The following is a 22,640-nucleotide window of genomic DNA, read 5'->3' as shown; positions in this document are numbered from 1 at the left end:
GTCCTCAACAGTCCCAGGTCCTCCGGTCAGAGTGGTCTTCCCCGAGGTTAGACTCACGTCGGTCAGAGTGGTGTGGCAGCCCCCAACCAGCCCCAACGGCATCATTCTCGGTAACTCGGACACAGAGCTTCTCTTGATCTGTATCATGCTATTTTAGCCATCCCAAAGTAAACTATAGGCATTTATATAATGTACCTCTACCACTAAGGAGAACTATTTTTTGTGAAAAATGTAAGTATTTTCTGGGGGTATTTTCCAAACCCAGAAGACCCAACGCTCCGATTCAGTTAACTCTGCCCCCTCTCTCCGAGCGGATCTGCCCATGCAAAATTAGCAGTAAAAGAAATATAGATATAACCCCACAATAAGTGAAGTTACATCACAATGCTGTTATAAGGAGTTGACATCTGCAACACAGCTTCATAAATGGCTAACATATACAAGTTAGCACGCGTCTTGATTGACTCACCGCTCTGTCCTGGCCTCTCCATCGAATGTTTACAATATGGGACTCTCGTTGGTTATAAAAGTTAATCCACTTTGAGTCTGGCGTAGGTTCACAAACAACCATTCAAGAGACAGTCACAGAAAAACACTATTTTGGCTGATAGTCGCTGAATCCCGTCAAGAAATTCCAACTTCTGGTGACCTCTTCTTTAGGAAGGTTGAATAAAGTCCTGCACCTCTCGCAACCAAACGCGCATCCGTGTTATTATTGTTACATAAGAAAAAAGAACAGGCGTGTCCAGAGTAGGTTAGAAAGAGCTCCTTCTTCACAACTTTCAGTGCAAACATGACATCTGTTCAGACACTCAGGGGGTGCCTTCTTTTTATGTAAAAAACATCAGAGTGTCACAAGTCACTCATTTTCCAGGAGAGGGCGGAGCAGCTGCTCAGAGAGCAAGATTCTGGAGGATTGCAGAGAACTGCGTGAATGAGGCCAAAAAACACTCTGGGTGTTTTTGATAAGGAAATAGCATAACAACATGGCTCCAAAAAGTTGATTTTTCATGATATAGGACCTTAAATCTAAGAAATGTACAGTAAATAGCCTAATACCCGTTAGGTTCAATGCTAATATTTTCATGCCAATCGCTACCTCAAAGAAAACAGCTTGATGCATTTAGACTGAGGCTGAGGCTCTGATATTATTCACATGTGGTCATGTGATTGTCAGCCATCATAAAAATTTCAGGTTTTTTTTATAGCTGCAATGTTTGCTGGTTACTCCATTTAAAATGCATTTGGGCTAATGTTAGCTACACGATTAGCCTTTGGAATGCAGACGTTCTGTTTACAAACATCAAAAGGATCAAATTATGTTTCCACACTGCAGGAAATATCAAGGCTACAGTGTTTGAAATAGTTTACAAAACCCTGAATAGTACAAATGTATGAACAATCCAAACCTCACTCGAGGATGCAGTTGTTTATATGTGTATCCATTTCACGGGAGGAGACTTTTGTCCTCTCAGTTGGGGTCAGTGTGCAGCCGGACAGGTTTGATTAATGTGACTGCGTGTTCAAAGGCGGGGGGGGACACATTTAGCGTGACACCACCCTGTGACAGAAGTCATGAGTGGGAGGGTAATGCTGCTGTCTGTGTCGCTCCTGCTGGGCACAAGCTGCCACGGTTTTGTCAATTAGAGCCATTGCCTGCTTGATAAAAGAGAGGGCATGCTACCATTTACACTGGATGGATTGTTTGAGAACGAGCTATGCCCCGTTTCAAATACATCTTCCTTGTGATTTTGGAATAGATGGTCATTAACCATTTATAATTGAAAGTTGAAGGATTTGAATTCAAAGTTCAGTGAGTTAGTAACTCCATTATATTGGCTCAAAGTGAGTCACTGTTTGTCACAGGCTCAGAGTGTTTCAGTGGCTCGTCTTGTTTTGACAGTTTGAAACGGTGAGGCACTAAACTACGGATGTAAGATGTGTTATTATAGATCTACATTGGCTGACCAAAAAAAGAAGTCGCCACCTGGATTTAACCAACTGTTCCGATCTAGAGTTGCTGCAGTTGGTCAGGTTTATGTTCAGCAATGTGCCCAAAGAAAGAGATCATTCAGTGGGCTCACATTGTGAAAGCGTGGTTCAGGGAACATGAGAGGCATTGACCACCACAAGTACAAGATCTTTGTGGACAAATGAATCTGAATCTTTTGACATGCAGAAGCTAACTTAAATAATGCCACAACGAATGCTGCTGTAATCAAAGCTAAAGGGGGTTCAACCAAATAACAGAGCGTTGTGATTTTGTGTTCATTAGTATGTTTTCAGCTGGCAACAAACAACATGACAGGGATTTGCTTGGGGGAAAAGAACCTCGCTGAAGCTTTGTCTTTCATTTACATGCTCCCCTGCTGGTCTGTACCATGGCAGAGTAAATCTTAAGTAAATAAAAAAAAATGTCTGTGTATTTTCCTTGTTTCCCATTTTATGGGTGTGCATGTGCATGTGGGGCACATGGTCGTGGAAAACCTATAGGGGGTCATTTACTAAGCATTTTAACACACACCAACAGTAGAGGGTACTAAAATGGAGCAAAATACAGCAAATTCTATTTGTTTAAAGCTACACCGCTTAGAATTTTACCCAATAAATACAATTGAAGTACAAACATTTATTTTATGGCAGATATGCCCATCACTGAAAAATACCTCATGAATGAACAACAAACACGAGCCTTTGCTGTGAGACATGTAAGACATGACTGTAACTTTACAGGGAGTGTGTACGTCTCCAGCTCGTCTCCATGGAGATGTAACAAAAGTCAGCAGAATTTGAGATTTGAATAGGTCAGGTCCTCATCCAAATCCATTCTTTGATTACCCACTGTAAAAATGGCATTTTCTGTGTCTGCTCATTAGGAGCATGTTTTGTATTGATGGCAACAGTATAGTCCAGAATGTTACACAGTGTGCCTTTAAGGCCAAGAGGATTGATTCTATAATAACTATAATAATATAAGTTACGGTTAAGGTACGCGTTATTAATCCCCGTAGGGAAATTCATTCTGTGCATTTGACCCATCCTCAATGCCGCTGGGGCGACCTGTAGGAGCAGTGAGCTCCAGCGTGGGCCAGCGCTCGGGGATCCATCTCCATGATGTGCAGCCAGGCTGGTGGTCAGAAACACCTGGCTGGAGGATTCACATATTGTACATGTTTTAGTGGTAGGGGAAACCGGAGTAACCGGAGGAAACCTATGCAGAAACGGGGAGAACATGCAAACTCCACACAGAAAGGCCCCGTCCCTGGTGGGAATCGAACCCGGGACCTTCTAACTGGATGCAGTGAAAAGATCGTATAAAACGTATTGAAGCTTCGTTTCTTTGTCGAGACTTAAACAGGGAAACCGTTTATGTGCCACAAGGATTCAGTCGCCCGTCACTGAAGAAAACCTTCAGAGTAGTTTCACTTTGCGTTTGAACTCTTTCATTTTGCGAAGACACATCAGCACCGTGGCTTTTATCAACACACCACTAGCAGATTAAAAAAATAAAAACAGACCTTCTAACCTTTCAGAAGTGTGAGTATGTTGTTGAACTCTGAGTTTAAGCTTGGATCATCCGGCCCCAATGCTAAAACCAGTCAAGTTTGAGATTTGAGGGGATTTTTTTTGTGGTCTGTTATTTAATCATCTCTAAACCGTCTATCATCCGGTTCACCTGACGAGCTTAGCATCACGAGAGCAGATTAGCACCGCCTTGGTTTACATTGGTTTTTGGTTGTCTCCGCGGTGGAGGTGAGCAGGAGGATTGGGGGGAAAGTATCAGTGGTTCAGTGTTAGTATTACATGGTCTACTGCACATGAAACTAAGGAGGAACATTTATACCCTCATAAATGACTCCCAGTTTACTCATTATTTAGTCAAGGTCTAGGTCTATCATAGACTCTTTTGAGACCTGGTTTTGTCTATTATTGATGTTATTTGGCGAGTTTAATATTATTATGTAGAATTATTTTTGCCATCACAAGAAGCTGCTTTGCGTGGACTCCAGGCAGACGAACATGAGGTCTTCTTCCAAATGCTATTTTTTTTTTTTTAACTATTTATTTATTTAAAAAAAAAATCTTCTTAACAATAAACAGAAAAAAAAAAAAATAGTTAAATCAATAGCGAAAAATAAAAATAAATAAATAAATAAAATAAAATAAAATAAAATAAAATAATAATAAAATAATAAAAGTCTTAATTTGTGTCAGCAGTGTGAATTTTGCAGCCTCCTGTATAAGCAGATATTACACACATATAAGTTTCTACACATATATATACACACATTCCCACTATTTGTTGTTTTATACAACAAAACACGGGTACGGTATATCTGCACATAGATTATTATTATTTTGTCACGGTTTAAGTTTAGCATCCTATACATTTATCTTAGTTTTATATGAAGCTCCAGTTGATTTCATGATTTTTACTTTATTTTTTATTTTACTTTATCTCTTTATTTTATATATTAATTTAGCTTAAACTACATCAATTATCTATATTATATTATATAGTATGAGTAAGTCTAAGTCTCAAGCATATATATATATTTTTTTCCAAATGCTTTATATACTTTGATATACTTTGATAACCTTTAGAGGCTTGAGGTGTTTTTTTTTTTAATTGTTTTTATTATTTTGAATGAAATGTCTGGGTGTTGCATATTGCCTTTTGGCCTGGACTGATTTACTGTACCTTTCAGGGCCGGCCCAGGCCTTCAGGGGGCCCTGAGCATAACTTGACTTGGGGGCCCTCACATCACATATGGCAGTCGATATCAACTATTGATGGTTTTGCTCTCAGCGTATGGCATTGTGCTATACTCCATTTTTTATTCACTTTCATTTCAAACAACTTTGATGAAAGGGTCTTTTGATATAGTGAAGCGCACACACACACACACACATATAGGTCAAAAAGAATTGTATGTAATGTATGTAGCTATAGGATTTAAAAAAAATAATAATATTTGATTTACTATAATGGTGAACTAAAGTATACATTATTTGAATGTTATTGCTATTAATAATAATAATAATTGAAAAGGTGCTTATGGGGCCCTTTAGTGGCCTTGGTGCCCTCAGCAGCTGCCTAGTCTGCTCATAGGCTGGGCCGGCCCTGTAAAGTTCCAAATAAATAATTTATGTTTTAGTTTAGTTTTTTAGGAGTTGTTCTGTATTGTCTTTATTGGGATTTTTTATCAGCAGGTGATCGGTTTGGTCCAAAATGCAAATAATTGTATTCTTTTAGATTCCCATCTTAATGTGCATGATGACACATCATACACAATTTTTGCTAAAACATAGTTAACACAATTATATTAAAGATTTTGCCAAAGATTTTACCCAGCTTTCTTTAGTTTGACATTTTTTTTGCGATCTTTGTAGTTTCACTTCCTTTTGGACACTGACCAGATGTGACATAGATAGAGGCAAACCATTTTAACCAATTTTATATCAATGGGAAATGAGTACACCTGCTATACCTCTAACTAAGTCATTAGCTTAAACATTGAAATAAAAATAACTGTTCCACCCAACATTTCTGAAATAAAATGTTATCCATCTAAATAAGTCATATTTTCAAAAGCATTATAAGCTGTCATACGCACGTTTAATAAACAAAGAGTATAGTATTAGAGCAGTGTGTGTATAGAATAGAGTGTGTCGATCCCATGCACGGGGGATGTTTGTAATATTCCCTGTTGCTGTGACGATCAGCCGTACAAACGCTTAACACACTCCCCGAAGCGCAATCCCAAATTAATTTTCATTTACAGCCGTGGCATCGTAATCTCTACGGAGACGGGATTAACGCTCAAATGACACAGTGCAGCGTAATCTGGTCGTACGGGAGCCGTCACAGGTGGCGTAGTACATTTTATGAGATTACAGTGTGCGCTTCCAGGTCTGTGGGTTACTGTGCCGGCCCTCTCTCACTGACGCCAGTGAGTGAAAGGACAAAAGCAGGTGTAATACGCAGTACATCAGTGTCAAAGGTCCTGTATTATAGATGCTAATCCAGTAATGTGGGAATGCAATAATATAACACATAAAGGAACAGGCCACCGTTTTCCCATACTGAGATATGTTCTTACCTTAGCTTAGATGTGTACCTTTCTGGTCTTTACTTTAGACCGAACATGTTATTAGCATTTAGCCTCTCCTCCTCTCCTCTATGGGGCGAAGTTAGAAGCAACCAAGCTCTTCCACCTCTTCCCTATGTAAATACGGTTAAGTGAGTAGTTACACAATTCAAGTCTATCCATCCATCCTTCCATTTTCTTCCACTTTTCCATTGCCGGGTCGTGGGGGCAGCTGTTGGAGCTGCCCAAATCACACTGCACCAGCCCCCTATGGCTCCTCCTGCAAGTGGTGGGTCCACAGAAGGACGGCCTCACGATTCTAACCGAGGCCTGTTGGTCTCTCATAGGGGCTTGTGAACCGCTCTTTGTCTGACCCGTCACCTATAGGACCTTTTTGCCATGGGAGACCCTACCAGGGGCACGAAGCCCCCGACAACAGAGCCCCCAGGATCATTTGGGCGCTCAAACTCCTCCACCATGTTAAGGTGGCTGTTCCAGGAGGGGACGATTCAAGTCTAGTCACACAAATTTATCATGTCGATTTTCTAAGCGGATAAAAAGGGGAACTATATTTTAAGGCGTAATAACACCGTAGGAGCACTTCGACTTGTTTAATTTTGTGTAACTATACTCTCCTACAGACTTCAAACTTTATGGTCTTGTACGTAGCATTATTTGGAAGGATTTTTCAGAGGGAATTTTTAATATCTATTTCGTAGACTGATTTATTGAAAAGAAAGCCAAATTTAAATTATTGCAGAATTATTATTTGCTTATTCAAAAGCTAAACAAGATCCAAAATCCCCTTTGAAAAAAAATCTTTGTAAGGAACATATCAACAAAATAAAACAATACATTCAAAGCAGGGTCTATCCAGTATTTAGATTTTGTGATTGAAAATATAGGCATTTTTTAGGCATTTTATTTATCTAAATAGTTATTTTTTTCCTATTCACCTGCAGTGTCTCGCCTAAACAGGAAGGTCTCTATTGTACATGTCAGTGGTAGGGAAAGCAAGACCTCCAGCAGGATCAATACGCAGTCGAAGAGAACATGTAAAACTCCACTAAGACCTCCTGTCTCGGAAATCGAACCCGGGGCCTTCTTGTCGCGAGGTCGCTAACCGTAGTTTCTACGTCCCTCCCCAGGGTACCAGATCTCGTACCGCCTGGAGGGCCGGGCTCTGCTGCGGTGGACCACGGTGGAGGTGGGCTCCACGGGGAGGCAGTTCACCGTCACTGGGCTGACCCCGGAGCAGACGTACGCCTTCAGACTGACCGCCCGCACCGCCGTGGGCTGGGGCCAGGAGCACCAGGCGCTGGTGGTCACCACAGAGAGGAGAGGTATGGCTATGGGCTTTCATAAGGTTGGGTTTTAAAGCTCTCACATAACATACTCTAAGCTGGTAACGTGCTTTTGTCATTACATTAGGAGCAATTACATTATTGTACGGCAGCAACATAAATCGCAGCCAAATTAAAATTGCATTTATTTTATTTTTTTTGACGGAGGCTGCTATTAGTGGGGTATTAAAATGCACTCTCCAAACTAAAGATAGAGTCTGCATTGGAGTCTTATTATGTATAAATCCTGCTACCTATAATTTAGAACACTTTCCAGCCAGAATAAATGCTTTTCTCCAAGTCTGGGTGAAAATGGTAAATACAACAATTTCTCATTCTATGAATAAAATATTCCCAAGCAGTGTCAGAACTGCACGAAAACGGCCTGTCGCACTCAGGAACACATCAGTTCGCAATAGACGATACTATTGAGAACTCGCTACTCACTGTCAGGACTCATTATTGGGGTGACTTCTTTAATCGGTACCGTATTTTCCGGACTATAAGTCACACTTTTTTTTCGTAGTTTGGCTGGGGGTGCGTATATTCCATAGTGACTTATTTGTGTTTTTTTCCTTTAATTTCTTTGTTTAATCCTAATATATAATTTTTACATTCCACTAGAGGGCACTGCAGGCTAATTGAGCTGCCGAAAGAAAGTTTGGCGTGAATTCGAAGCGGTGGTTACTACAATGAAGTAAACCAAAAAGAAGCTAATCACGGGCTAAACGCTAGATGGCTAGAGGAACGAGTTTGCAAATGAGAGCTTGAAAAACGTGCTGCCGGGAGAGGCTTGTCAATGGTGCAGAAGTGACACAGAAGATTTATGATTCTCCAGGTCTTACAGCGCACATTAGCATTAGCAATAGCAGCTAGCAGATTAGCCGCTGAATTAGTCATGGATATTTGCTATCACAATCTTGAAAACTATATCGTGTTTAGTTTTCGTGAAGGAGACGACGGCCAGTTTACTGTAAATGTTTGGCCATATTTGTTTGGGGAAAATTGAGCTTTTGGCACCAAGTTTTTTGGCACCTGCCAAAAAGTCCAAAGACTGAACTGGTTGAGGCGTTCTGAAAATGTCACTTGCGCGTTTGATTATGCGCCCACGATATTTACCCTACAGGCTCCACTCGTACATTGCTGTCACTTGGAAATGGCTGAAGCTTGTGTTCTCTCCCAACTGTACTTTTGAACACCGCTGACACAAATGGAGTGGACTTTCTAAAGCTCGGTGGGGGTCGCCGGAGGCAAAGGTGACACTTGCGAGAGGTGTGTAACAATGTGATAATAAGGCTCAGATTTGGACTCGCGGCTGAGTGGAAATGCTGGGTGTGATTTTACAGACTGTAATCGCTGCGCTGTAGAAACGCTCCATTAAACTCCACAGGGCAGCGCCTCAGACAATGGGCCGTCCACACACTCATTACAGTAGAATAACAAAAACGCTTTGGACTGACAAGAAGTCGGCAGAAAGTAAAGCTTGTACTGCTTGTACAAAATGTCAATTGCATCTACATCTCATTTTTACAGTTTTCTATCCGATTTGTATTAAAAGGGTATTTTGGCTTGTATAAAATTTCCAAATCTGACCATAAAGTAGGTGCATTAGCTTTCGTGGTCATCCTTTATTGACATAATCTTTCAATAAAGATGTACTGCTTCTCATTGTGTGACCTTTCTTTGGTGGCGACTTGCTGACCGTGCAGTTGGGCTGTGCTCAATACATCGTATCGGCAATATATCGTTACAGAGTACATGCCAAAACGCGTATTGTATTGAGGCACCTGTATCGTGATACGCAAATAATGCTTATGCCAAAACATTGTCTTTTTTCAGAATGCATCACAACATGCACTTTAACTACTGCAATAAAAGGCTTAAATTACACACTGAGCTTATTCAGCAGAATAAAAAACCTCCATTTTGTTTTCACTTATAAGATCCTTTTTTCTTAACACTTAGAAGGCATCTTGTGTTATGGACAGTATCGCGATACACTTGACTCACGATACGCATCATAGGGCTGGGACAAAAGATCACATTGTATCACAATGCTTGTGTTTGGAGGCATTTTTATCATGCACTCCTTTTGTTTTCCAGTAACAGTTACTTTGTTATATTGTACTTTTAAAACTAAACGAGACAGTTGTTGCGGTTGTGTTTCCTTTCCGTTCTGTTAAATACTGTCAGTTTATACGCACATTTCAAACAGTGCTTTGTAAGTGTGGTCCGTATTAAATCAGTCGCTTTGATGTATAGTAGGTCAAATCAAAATATGATGTTGCTTAATGTATGATTGATAATGTAATATAACAGGTAAAGTTAAATCACAAAAGGGTACGTTGTGTGTAGGTGTGCGTGCTGTGTTCCCAAGCTCTCGTATCTTGTACTTTGTAATATGTTCCCTCTACTACTGTGATACGATTAAATGGGTTTTATTGCAATGATAAAAGTGGATCCCTAACGTATCGCATCATGAACTCTGTATTGGAATACGTAGCATATTGTGAAGTTGTTGGCAATACCCAGCTCTATCAGGCAGTGTAAAAAGATATCCTGAAAAGATGTTTACTTCATTATTTAACTTGCCTCAGTATGTATTTTTCTGAAATGTTATTGTTGCTCTAATATATTAACTCAACACAGAGTAATTAGCAAAGCTCATGATATAGAGAGAGAAATTGAGTTGAATAACTTTATAAGGTACACCAGTATTAGTAGAAAGAAAAACCTTGTACAAAAATGTAACAATTTTAAGATATTCCATTCAAACCGGTGCCCTTCGCCCTCCTGTCCTGTTTCCAGAGCGTCCGCAGCCGCCCAGGAAGCTGTCCGTCCCGCAGGAGGGGGTGGAGGCCAGGCGGGTGCAGCTCCACTGGGTGACGGGGGGCTCCGGGTCCTCCCCCCTGCGCTACTTCACTGTCCAGGTCAAAGAACTGCCCGACGGGGAGTGGATCGCCCACACCGCGGACGTCCCGCACAACGTCACCAACTGGATCGTCGAGGGGTAACATATCACTCCAGTCAATACATATTTATTATAGGTCTCACTTACCGTGTTGGTCCAAACTTGTGGGCTTATGGGTAGATCGCTTGAAAATCAGGAAGTGAAGCTACTGAATGTTTTGTTTCAGCTGCTTTAGATGAATTTTGCATTATTATTTGATCAGTTTGTGACATATGTGGCCAGTTTGTGACCATGTGACTTTTGTGCGTTATCAGGATGAAGCCCTTCACCTCGTACAAGCTGCGGATGCTGGCCACCAATGACGTGGGAGAAAGCGTCCTCAGCAAAGAGACGGACGCGGTGACTACCCTTCAAGACGGTAAGACCTCACAAGCCCCGGAGACTGCAGTAGTGAGCTTCCTAAATCTGAACTTTTGCACATCGATAAGTTCCACGATCCCACACCTTTCAGATTTTCACTGTAAAAGATCCGGGAACTATTTCGGAGGATCTGGGAAAGATTTCAGATTATATAATGGTGTTTCCTGAGCGTGTCCCAGCAACTGTTTTGCCCTGTTCCCTGAATCCATCACATCAGTCCAAATTAAGCACAGACTCTTTGGTGACCATGTCTGTATGTGTTTTGCAGTTCCTGATAAAGCCCCGGTGATCACCTCGGTGAAGCCCACCACGACCACCTCAGTCCTGGTGCAGTGGAAGGTACGGCCCCCCTAACTGACGTCATCTCATCAGCTAAAGATTGTTCTCGGTTTAGAAACTGACATCACCTAAACAATATCAGCCTTTGGGATTTCGCTATTCCAGTCGTGATTTCAGTTTGTTTGGTGGTCAGTAACAAAGTTTGTTTATTGTTTATTGAAAGGATCCCCATTAGCGCAGTCATGCTGTCGCTATTCTTCCTGGGGTCCCACTGTAGGTAAAGTAATTTACCTACAGTGCTGTACTTAAAGGAGCTATACCTAATTTTACTTCTAGAAATGGAATGAAATATACTTTGTCCTCCTTTAGTATACTGTAAACTCAAAGGTTTTTGGGGAAAACAGCGTGCATCAAATTATAAAACATTTTTTATCAATTTGATGAACTTTCAGGCTGTTTTCTAGCATTTTTGTGAAAGCGACCCTTAAAAGTGACCCTGCAAGTTGTGAAATGTGCCGATAAACCTGTCCCTGTAAAGAATTTGGATACTACAAGTATATTAGGAAAGTTACGAATGAGTTTTGACCACAACTAACTGGATTCCTCATTCATTGTTTGCAATAAAAAAAAAAAATCAGGTATAGGGCCTTTAAGCAAACTTTTTGAGGATCTGTATGTAACTTCTCGTAGCATTTTTGTGGAGACTTACTACTTTTACTCCAATACATTAGAATACATTTCATATTTTCTACTCCTCTACATTTCTATAAAGCCTACAAAGTAAAAAAAAATAGTAATGTAAAAGCCTTATAATGCACACTCCAGAACAGTAGGTGGCGCCTTCGCAGATGTTGTGTCAAATGATCCTGACTCACAGCAAGGAAGAAGTGTCGTCCCCGTGGAAGCTGCGCAGTTATTTGTCCGAAAACGTATTTAAACCGATTTGTACTTTCTACTTTGAATACTTTCACTTGTTAAGTAAAAATGTCACATACTTGTATTGGAGTAATATTTGATCTGCAGTGTCTGTACTTTTACTCAAGTTAGTGAAATCAAGTACCACTGGTGATTAACATAGTGATAAAATAGGATAGTTTTAGATACTTTGACGTGATTGTGACGTGTTTGTGACGTGTTTGTGACATTTTTGTGACGTGTTGCTGACGTGTTTGTGACGTGTTTGTGACGTGTTTCTTGTGTGCGCAGGCCCCCAGTGAAGCCAGCGTAAACGGAGTTCTGACTGGGTTCCGGCTCTACTACCGAGAGCAGGCTGCTAACAGCTCCTCCATCGCTGAAGTGGGCGCCCAGACCAATACTTCAAGTGCACTTATCACCAGTAGGTCCTCTAGCTGTACGTTTTGCTAACGCTAACACAGCTCCAAGTAAAGGCAGAGAAGAACGGTGCCTATGGAGACTTGCCAGGCTGAATATTTGAATTATTCTCATTTGTCGGTTCACATTCTCTGTGTTTTTCAGCCAAAAGCACCTTTAAGACTGTCAGCAGTGCCTCGCTAACGGAGTTCGAGCTCACACGTAGGTCTTTCTATTACTGACTGAATATTTGTAAAGCTATTTACTATGTTTACTCTGTGTGCATGATCTCAAGGCTTTTAAAGGATTATCGAGCTATTGTCGTATTCCGTTAATTTGTCGCTTGGTTTCAGAGCTGAAGAAGTACCAGCACTACCAGATCTTCATGACGAGCTACAACATCATCGGAGAGAGCCCCCCATCTGCACCAGTGGACGTGTCCGTGGGAGAGGCAGGTGGGTGCATCATCACTGCACTGTCTTAAATAAAGGAGCCGAGCCAGTCAGACTATTGTAAACGGGAGAGTAGTCTGGAAATGAGTAAAATCAGTGATTAATTCGAACATCTCATATCAAGTACCAGGATGTTTAAGGCACATAATAATAATAATTTAAAAGAAAATCCCAACCTAACAGCAGTTTGCTCCCCCCACAGCGCCCTCTGTGGCCCCTCACTCCATCAGAGTGTCAGCCCTGTCCCCGTCCTCTCTGGAGGTGACGTGGGATGCACCCCCGCTGGAGACGCATAATGGACTCATCCAAGGATACAAGGTGAGGACTGTTACCGAAGACCTTTTCAGACGAGTGTTATCGCACACGGAGGGGCCGTGAAGCTGCACGTGTTTAGCATTTGGAAGGTTTTTGAGGGTTTTTCAAAATCGAATTCCTACATCGATTAGGAAAAATCCCGCACTCTGCTAAAACATATATTTCATTTTGTTTTATAAGGACATCATGTCAACGTTTCCAAGCAACGGTCATAGTGTCGACTTTAATGTCCTTTTAAAGTAAAATATGTATTGGCAGTGTCTCTTATGCACTTTCCTTTGTGCAACGTCCTTTTCTCTGTCTTGAGGGCAAAATGTTGATTTTCTTTTTTTTAAGTCTTTGTAACTAATATGTCAACAAAACTGACTGGATCTATAATTTAGATTTGGTCGCTGATTTTGCACAGTGCATTTATTTAAAGGTGCGCTATGCAACTCTTTTTGTAAAATAGAAGTTGATATTTGACCTTTCAGTGACCCAGCAGATGCTTAGGTGGTTTGTAGGGCGCTACAATAGCTTTTTTCTTTTTAGGTTTTTACTGCTGATTGAACCGTATCCATGGTTACGTATACTCCATTCTGAGAGCTTTCCAGAAACTTTAAAAAAAACAGAAATAAAATCAATCCTGAAGCATCCATAGAGGTCACTGGGATGGAAAGTAAAGATACAAATCTATGAAGCCAACCACCTGTACAGCCGCTGGGTCACTGAAACATGCACTAATATCAATTTTCTTTTCTTTTTTACATACAAATTTGCATATTTACATTTTAAAGGGGCTCGATGCAAGTTCACCATTTTAAACTCACTACTGCCACCTCAGGTCATGCGTGTAACTGCACCCTCTATACTAAGCTCGTGCATGACGGCATTCGGACCCGAAGTAACACACTTTTCAGTGACAGTGCAGGATTTTAGAGGCAGTTGTGGTGAACAGGTCTGGGCTCATTCTACACATTAGGACATCATTGGAACATGTAGGGGGAGGAAAGTACTTCATTTTAACATTTTTAAACTCTGTATAGTCCCTTTAAGTTTCAAATAGACATGTCTATTTTTTTCCCTATTCACCTGCATCGTCTTGCCTTAAAACAAATTAACATTTTCTAGGACTTGACCGATATATCGGGCCGATGTGAGGTATTTCACAACATCGGAAAAATACAATAAAAATACAGATAGTATCTCCGAAACAGGAACTGGAAAGAGCTCAGTCAGAGCTTTAAAATGAGCCTTCCAGAGAGAAACACTGCCGTAAAAATGGGTCACAAGTTTGTACCTATTTTATATACAGTATTTTATGTTGTAGACCTTTGTGTATAACTTCGTAACCAAAGAGAGTTGTTATTGGAATCTACATTTTTTTGTCTTTCAAACAAGTTTTTTCCACTACCTACTAAGCATGAATATACAGCGCCCTCTGCTGTCACAGTTCAACATGTTAAGAAGCATCATACACAGGACCGTCCAAAAATATCAGCGGTGCATATCAGTACCGGCCAATTAAAAACCCCAATAATCTGTGTTGGCCTTAGAAAAAAACAGTATCGGCCTCTGTTAGATATATTTCTATATAGTTCAATGAGTGAAATCTTTATTTTTTCTATAAATGTTTAGCTATAGGCTAGTTGAGGGAGAGATCAAATTCACTTTCTCTTCATTGTGTAGTAAAAACACACACACCAACTCGACGCAGGAGCACGTTTCCTTCGTGTTTTTCTTTGCTGTTGGCATTGGCGCGATGCTAAGGACACCTAATATAATAACTACTGCCCGGAGCCTGCACACTGTGGGAGTTCAGCCAACACTTGCAGCCAGAGCACTTTGTTGGCAAAGTTTGGCTGCTTTATATCACTTTGGTCCATGTACCCTTTAAATATTTTAATTTCAACAAATTAACCCACATCATAAATATTTTACATGTATTTTTACTGATGCCTAAAACTTGGCGTGAACTCACCGCATTTGGTTATGCAGCCAATGACATTATTAAGCAGTTTGCAATGCCTTGATAAAAATTTAATTCACTATTAATAAAACATAGATGGCATTGTAACATTGTGCCCCTGAAACTGTGGTAAAGCACAAGACAGGAAGGATTTATGTGCACAAAAGGGTTTGGGTGAGTGTCTTCATAAGGTTTAGACATATTAATGGACTAAATATTCAAGGTAATAACTTTTTAGGTGCATATTAATAACGGAATCTTTTTAAATGTTTTAGAAATGATGAAATTAGTTCATTGACAAATGTGCAATAGTGTGCATTTATTTTAAAGGAGAAAATCAACCTTTATGAGCTTTTGTAACAATGTTTCATTTATCCAAAACCCAACAAGTGTGTCCATCGCGGCGCTGTGAAGTTGCTAGTTATGCCTTTGGATCAAAGTGAGGGTTTCTTTTTACCAAGTCATTCCCAGACAAACTCCTCTGCGTTTCAGCACCACTGATTACGTTTACAGGCAGTCGATAACCTTTTCATAACCAGAATACTAGCAATAACCTGGTTGCGTACGGCTATGTAAATGCCGGTCATACAGTTCAGGTATAGGAATATCCCCACCAAAAGGAACATTAATTTGTGTTCTGCGCATGTTCCATCCGCAAGGAATCTTAGTCTTCTGAATACAGAAACTACTTTTATGCACCGTCTGTCTGATGCACAGTCTACAGGAAATACCTGCACCACACTTTTGGAGCGAGGAGGAAACCCATTACTTGATTAGTGTGGTGAAAGACGTCTTTGGATACAGGACGAAGCCGTGGAAATGACACGTATTTGTGTCATTATGTTCTCCGTGCAACGAGACCATAGATATAATATACAAGAGACAGCCGGTTATCCATTCAGCCCCATTCATAGTAATGATCCCGAGTGGTCTGTGAAATCAAAACGGCTTCCAAATCTCCTCCTACGAAGCCTGTTCCTTAAAAGGGCAAAAAGCCGGGAAGCCACACCCTTGTGCGGACCTCCGCAGAGCTCCAGAGACTGTCAATCATAGACTTAGGCTTTCACTTTTTAATCCTGATGCACAAAAACCAACGTGGTTAAAAATATTACACCGACCCGACATGGGTCACAGCAATTTTTCTTTGGAGCCAGGCTTTTAAGCAGTGCTAGAAAGGTGTTAAACAGGAAACAGGGTTAGAATTCTGTTTCCAAAGTATTGTTTTGAGTCTCCCCTGGCCACTAGGGGCGGTTTTACAGCAATCTCAGTTCCCCGCCATGAGGACCATAGAGAAGGGCTTTCCTCGCCCAAGTCAAACCCCTTGTCACACACACGTTTACCTTTTTCGTCACATTTTGACCCAAAATGTAAAAAATTGGTATATTGATGGCATGTAACCATAGTCAGCGTCTAATCCAAAACAGAGACATTATTTCAATTCATAAAAACATTAAAAATATCAATGCTCAGGGACCTAGAGGAACTCTAGAAAGCCGCAAATTAAAAAACAAATATAAAAAGGCTGCTTGTTGCACAAATGCCTATGATACACATGCACTCACATCAAAGTTGGATGGGAAAAGTTCAGTCTCGAGGTATGTGGTGTGAAAATGTTCAAAGTATTGGTGGGTGCTGTGTTGCAGATTCACTACTGGGAGCGCGAGCAGCAGAACCGCACAGAGAAGGTGCAGGTGGTGTTTGTCCCCGACACGCAGGTGCAGCTGACCAACCTGAGCAGCTACACGGCCTACATGCTCACGCTGACCGCCTTCAACACGGCCGGAGACGGGCCCCCCAGCGACCCCCGCGGGGCCCGCACCCAGCAGTCAGGTGCGATTTTTTTTTTGGCTTTGTATGTTAAGCAAATTTTACGATCTGAAAGCCCACAGATCCGTGTGCTGTGGGTTAGCTGAATTTACGGCTTTAATAAAGTAAGCTTAAAAAAAAGACAGTGGTGGTCAGAATACTTGATTTCATTACTGAGAATCCATGTCATGAATCCTAACTTTGCGGCTTGCGAAAACATGAAAACTGCGCCCGAATTCCACACCTGTACGGCAACACAAGGGGGACAAACCTTCATCCTTGCGGTGAGCCGGAGGATTTGGCGGTACGTTTGCACGGCGTCACCTGCTGTTGGGGTGTTCATCATTAGGCAAAACGGGCTGCTAACTAAAACTGAAAACTAGTTTTGACTTTGGAGACTTTAAAGAAATGTAGTGGAGAAAAATAAAAACTAAACCAAGTAATTCTGGGACGATTATTAGAAGCAGATAAACAGTACAGTATGCAATTATATCTCTTTGTTTTTACATTTTACTGAGTCTCTTTTGATACTCACCTATTCCAATCAGAAAGGTTACCTGATTACCTGATTCAGTATTTATCTAATAATCCATCCTATAATGCAAGGGGTAGTCAACGTCAGGCCTGGGGCCCAAAGTCGGTCCTCCAGCATAGAACCACCGGCCCTCAAGTTGATTCTGAGAAATTCGCAGAGTACTTTACCATTTTTAGAGTTAAAGTGCTCTAAAAATGAGAGAAATGCCGTCAATTACTTAACCTCTTAACCAAGCACATAATCTCCAGTTTGACTTCCAGCTTCCTGAAAAAACATAAAAAAACCATGGTAAGAAAAATCTTTTGAAGGTCTTAGCTTCCAAATGAGGCCTTACTCTGGCCTATAGTCTATAAGCTCCAGTCGAGAAGCTTGTAGATTTGGGTCAAACTGAACTGGAGTAAAGGCTCTGGGTTCATCTGGGGGTCAGAGGTTAACCCGGGTCTAAAATCGATCTCAGCCGGAATAAATCGTGCATAAACTGGATTCAAACCGTGTCGGCCCTTGGTCCCTCCACATCAAACTTGCCTATCCCTACTGTAATGAATTCAAGCATGCTTTACTGTCTGGGAGATAAGCCAAAATATCAAAAGAAAATGTTGTTTTGATTCATCTTCAAAATGAAAAAAAGATGTTAAAAAAGACATGCCCGGGGGTGATAATCAAACTGTAAAAATGTGTGAAGGTCACATAGTCTGATGTAGCGGGGAGGAACCGGCTTGTCGGTTTCCATGTAACACTCCTGCTTTTCACATTGTGACCCTGACTGTCATCTCCTATGTCCCGCGTTAGCTCCCAGCGAGCCCAGCTCCCTGACCTTCTCCGAGGTGACCGGCACCAGCGTGAACGTGTCCTGGAGCGCCCCCCTCAGCCCCAACGGACAGATCGAAGGCTACCGGGTCCGCTACCAGCCCACCGCCGCCGTCCAAGGTCTGTGTTTACCCATTTTGTCATTTCATTTTAGGTTTTGGTTCTTTCTTTTGAGAAAATCACAACACTATAGGCATTACTCATCCACAGCTGCCTGGGGTTGACAGAGGCAAGGGTGTTTCTTCTTGAAAGGGGTTCTTAAACTTTTCACACAAAGTACCACCTCATAAAATATCATCATATAGACCCAGATGAGAACTTAACCGGGTCGAAAATTGATCTAAGCTGGAATGAATCATGCACAAACTGGATTCAAACCATGTCTAAATCCAAAATATACAACATCATCAAAATAATGTTCCATTCAGACATGTATTTGAGTAATCCTGTTCTCTTTTGTCGTTTTCTTCTTCTACTGCTGTTGCGCCCCAGTCTATATTCAAGGGTTGAGTAAAAGTTATTCCCACTGCTGCATACGGGGGGCCTGCGGGGGAATAACTTTTTGTCACTCAAAACAGTGTTACTTCGGGTCCGAATTGCTGTCATGCGCAAGCATAATATAGAAGCTGCGGTTACACGTATGACCTGAGGTGGCAGTAGTGAGTATAAAATGGCTAACTTGCATCTAGCCCCTTTAACCTCTTAACCAAGCACTGGCCTCCGTGTCTTAGGGGAGCTATGTTATTTATTTAAAGCAGTACTAAGCAACGTGTTTACCTTAATAAATCCTCTTCGTAGTCCCTGTGGGGGTAATACAAGTGTTTATGGGATGATTGGAGGGTCTTTCATCTCCCCCTGGTGTCTCTGGCCAGAAAACCATGTTTGCAACTTGACTGCCACCGGACCGGAGCAACCAATACACACTAATGGAATCATGAAGAAGAAGCTAACAGGCTAACGGGCAAAGCTAACTGCGGGCTAGCCTCACTTTGAACAGTATTTACAGCCAAGTTTGAGTGAAAAAAATATTTCCATTGTATAATTGGATGTACAATATCCCTCTCTCCCTTCGCCTTTTCTGTCAGCGCAGTATTTACTCTCCAAGACAATTAATAAGTAAAAAAATCGCAACTTGCCACGACACCTGCAGTAGCGCTTATGGCCTTTAGGGGCAAGAGTTACTTAGTACTGATTTAAAGACTTTATTTAAAATTACCACATAAAAAATTAATGCCAATGCACCCAAAAGAATGTTATTAAACCTCATGCCTTGTGCACGATTTGACCGTTTTTCGGTATATTGTTGCGATTGATAACAACCCCGTCTGTTCCTGGCCTGCGCAGGACTGACCAAAGCGGTGACGGTGGACGTGAACGGCAGCTGGCAGCGCTGGCTCAAGGTCCGAGACTTGGTGCGTGGAGCCACCTACATGTTCAGCGTGCGCGCCCTGACTGTGAGCTACGGACCGGCGGCCCAGGCCAACCTGACCGCCCGGCCCCTGCCAGGTGAGAGGGCGGGGGAGAGCGACGCATGGATGTTTGAAAAGACGCCGTGGAGGTTCTCAACTGTACGGTTTTGTTTTCAGGTTCACCTGGAGCTCCTGCGGACATGAGCGTCTCCAAGACGTCCACGGGCCTCACGCTGCACTGGGCGGAGGGAGAAATCGGCTCCGCCCCCATCTCCGGATATGTCGTTGAGTCCCGCCCCTCCGGTCAGTGTTGCGTATCAAAATTAAGTGATGATATACAAGCAAAAAATGTATCTCCTAATCAGACGTATGGTTGATTTCAATTGTCTCGGTGGGTTTCCTCCAAAACATGCAAAGAACTTCATCTTTTATGTATATGAAAACTGACTCTTTAAATCAGGGGTGGGCAGTTAATGTTCCTAAGGGGCCACATGAGAAGCTTGAATTGAGTCTGAGGGCCGCACCAAAAATAACTTAAACATATTCTGCAACTTTATCCTGTTGTACATTACACAAAATTGTGTATTTTGAATATCTGATACTGGTATGTAGTTTTCTGAAAATATTTAGCCATATCAAGCCAAGGACGCGCATCGTTATTTAGCTTCCCTGGGGGCCAAAACACAGGTGGTATTGCCGGGGTTCATTAACAAAAGCTTCTAAATAAAAATATGTTTTGATTGGGAAAATACTATTGAGGAAACTTTTTTCAATAAAATAATGTTAAAAAAAATGTAATGTAAAATAATGAGCCTGACTGGACTGTAGCCAATGTGTTGTTTGTATCCTGATCTCTCACGATGTCAGTGCCCTCTGCTGGACACATGTGGAATTCTTTCCTTTTATTTTTATTTAAAGTTTTAAAATGTCCCCCTAGTGGCTGGCGTGAGCATTCTGGTAATTTCTTTAAAGAGTCATAACTCTGAAAAGGAACGGGCTAGAGACTTACTTTTTGACATACTCAGGAAGTTATGCGCTACAAGTCGGCCGGATTCAATCATCTCGCGCGGGCCACATCCAGCCCGCGGGCCGAAATTTGCCCAGGTCTGCTTTAAATGAATGTTGATATATTTCTGAATTAGTCACAAGATTAATAAATGTTAGTAATAAACGTTGAAAGTGCAATTAATTTGACCTTAATTTGGCCGGTAAGTTGTAACAGTACTTTGTTTATTTTGTCACGGTAGAGCAAGGAACTCGTGCATGTAAACGGGCCACGCTGGATTGTTTGTTTGTCCATTGAAAGGATCCCCATTAGCACAGCTGAACTGTTGCTATTCTTCCTGCGGTCCAACAGGATTGTAGCCATGCTCTTTTATTTCCTTTTTTCAGGTAAAACATTCAGAACAAACTGTTGCCCTAAAAGTGCCTAGAGTGCCTTAAAAGAACAGGGAACAGGATACAAAACAAACAATAACAAATAGGGCTGATTATTCATTCGTCGTCCCGCACTCTCACGTGTTATTAGTGATTGAGGAAACCCATTGTCATTTAAGAATAGCTCCTGTGTGTGAAAAAAAAAGCAGAAAAGACCAACACAGAGGTGTCTAAAAGAAGTCCTCCTCATTACCTCAAGTGGAAGCAATGGGCTCATTCATTAAAACCTGCCGTGCAGATCGAGCCCGCAGCGGTTTGCTAATGCAGATTACCCCGAGTGTATCTCTCTAAGTGGGCGCACAGCGGGGGCAGGTCATGCACACTCCCTCTTCTAGTCACGGCCGGACCATCCTCCAATTATGAGGAGCAGCACAGTTCAGCGTCCTGCACTGCTCTCAGGAGACACTTTCTTTTTGTTTAAAAGTCAAGATGTCGTGCCGATAATTTTGAAGGATGAATGTCCCCCACACTGAACGAATACAAGAGGCATATGTGTTTCAGAAGCATATGTTTAAAATGATTATATCGCATGTAGACGTTTTTACTGCCCATGTATTTGCAGGAAAAAAATTGTGGTTGCAACTAAAGGAGAGTGTCTTGCTTAAAGTGATAGTCTGTAAGATCGCAAAATGAGAAGAAAAGGTTCTGGGTTTGTTTCCTGGGGTCAGAGTCTGGAATGTGTGGAGTGGGCATGTTCTCCCTGTGTCTGCTCTAAAAACGTGTACAAGGGGTTCCCCTCTGGCACCAGGACTCCCCTGAAAAAGAGATTCTTTACCTCAGTGGTACTTCCTGGTTACCCCTTAACTCCCACCTGAACCGAGCACATTTTCTCCAGTTTGGCTTTACCCCAATCCAAAAGCTTCTGGAAAAAAGCTTTGAAAATAGCAACAAAACTGAGACGAAAACAATGATGGAAATGTGACCAAAAAGTGAGAAAACATTGACCAAAAATGTGACAAAAAAATGACAAAAATGTGACAAAAAATTACAAAAATGTGACAAAAATGTGATTAAAATTTGACAAAAACATTACAAAAACATTACAAAAATGTGACAAAAAATGACAAAAATGTGACAAAAAAATGACAAAATGGCAAAAAATGGCAAAAAAAATGACAAAAATTTTACAAAAATGTGATAAAAAAATTGACGAAAAAGTAACAAAAATGTGCTCAAAATTTGACAAAAAAATACAAAAAATTGACGAAAAAATGACAAAAATGTGACAAAAAATGACCCAAAAACAAAAAAGTTACATAAATGAGTTGAACACCCAACAAAAAAATGATGGAAAAAAAATCTGATGACGTGAGGAAAAAGATCCTCTCGGTTCAGGCAGGAGTTAAGAGGTTAAATAAAGTTAGAATTAAAAGAAAAGAATAAATTCAGAAAGTAGATCAAGTACCCCCTCCTGACTGGACGTGAAAGCTACTCCCAGGAGAGAGGGAGAAATTTCAAAAGTATATACATAATCAAGCGTTACCCTCCTCCTGAGTGGAGCAGTTCACAGGAAAGCTAGTCTCATTGGTCGAAGTGATGGCACCAGGGATTCTGATTTCTATATTTAAACTTACA

At 41.3% G+C, this 22,640-nt stretch overlaps 1 protein-coding gene across 1 annotated transcript in view; it reads left to right on the top strand.

The window, feature by feature from the left end:
• The window catches only part of sdk1b (sidekick cell adhesion molecule 1b), a 332,960-nt gene that overhangs the window by 304,630 nt on the left and 5,690 nt on the right, over positions 1-22,640 (top strand). Inside the window, exons 29-41 of the mRNA XM_079552609.1 lie at positions 12-110; positions 7,241-7,435; positions 10,244-10,445; positions 10,661-10,764; positions 11,035-11,105; positions 12,252-12,381; positions 12,522-12,578; positions 12,710-12,811; positions 13,011-13,126; positions 16,715-16,901; positions 18,202-18,339; positions 19,564-19,725; positions 19,806-19,931. Of these exons, the coding sequence (XP_079408735.1) occupies positions 12-110; positions 7,241-7,435; positions 10,244-10,445; positions 10,661-10,764; positions 11,035-11,105; positions 12,252-12,381; positions 12,522-12,578; positions 12,710-12,811; positions 13,011-13,126; positions 16,715-16,901; positions 18,202-18,339; positions 19,564-19,725; positions 19,806-19,931 (1,689 nt within the window). The remainder of the gene's footprint in view (positions 1-11; positions 111-7,240; positions 7,436-10,243; positions 10,446-10,660; positions 10,765-11,034; positions 11,106-12,251; positions 12,382-12,521; positions 12,579-12,709; positions 12,812-13,010; positions 13,127-16,714; positions 16,902-18,201; positions 18,340-19,563; positions 19,726-19,805; positions 19,932-22,640) is intronic.

This window comes from Gobius niger (genome assembly GCF_951799975.1).
Source record: "Gobius niger genome assembly, chromosome: 3".
In the NCBI taxonomy this organism is placed as follows: domain Eukaryota; kingdom Metazoa; phylum Chordata; class Actinopteri; order Gobiiformes; family Gobiidae; genus Gobius; species Gobius niger.
This window is presented reverse-complemented; position numbering and strand designations above follow the sequence as displayed.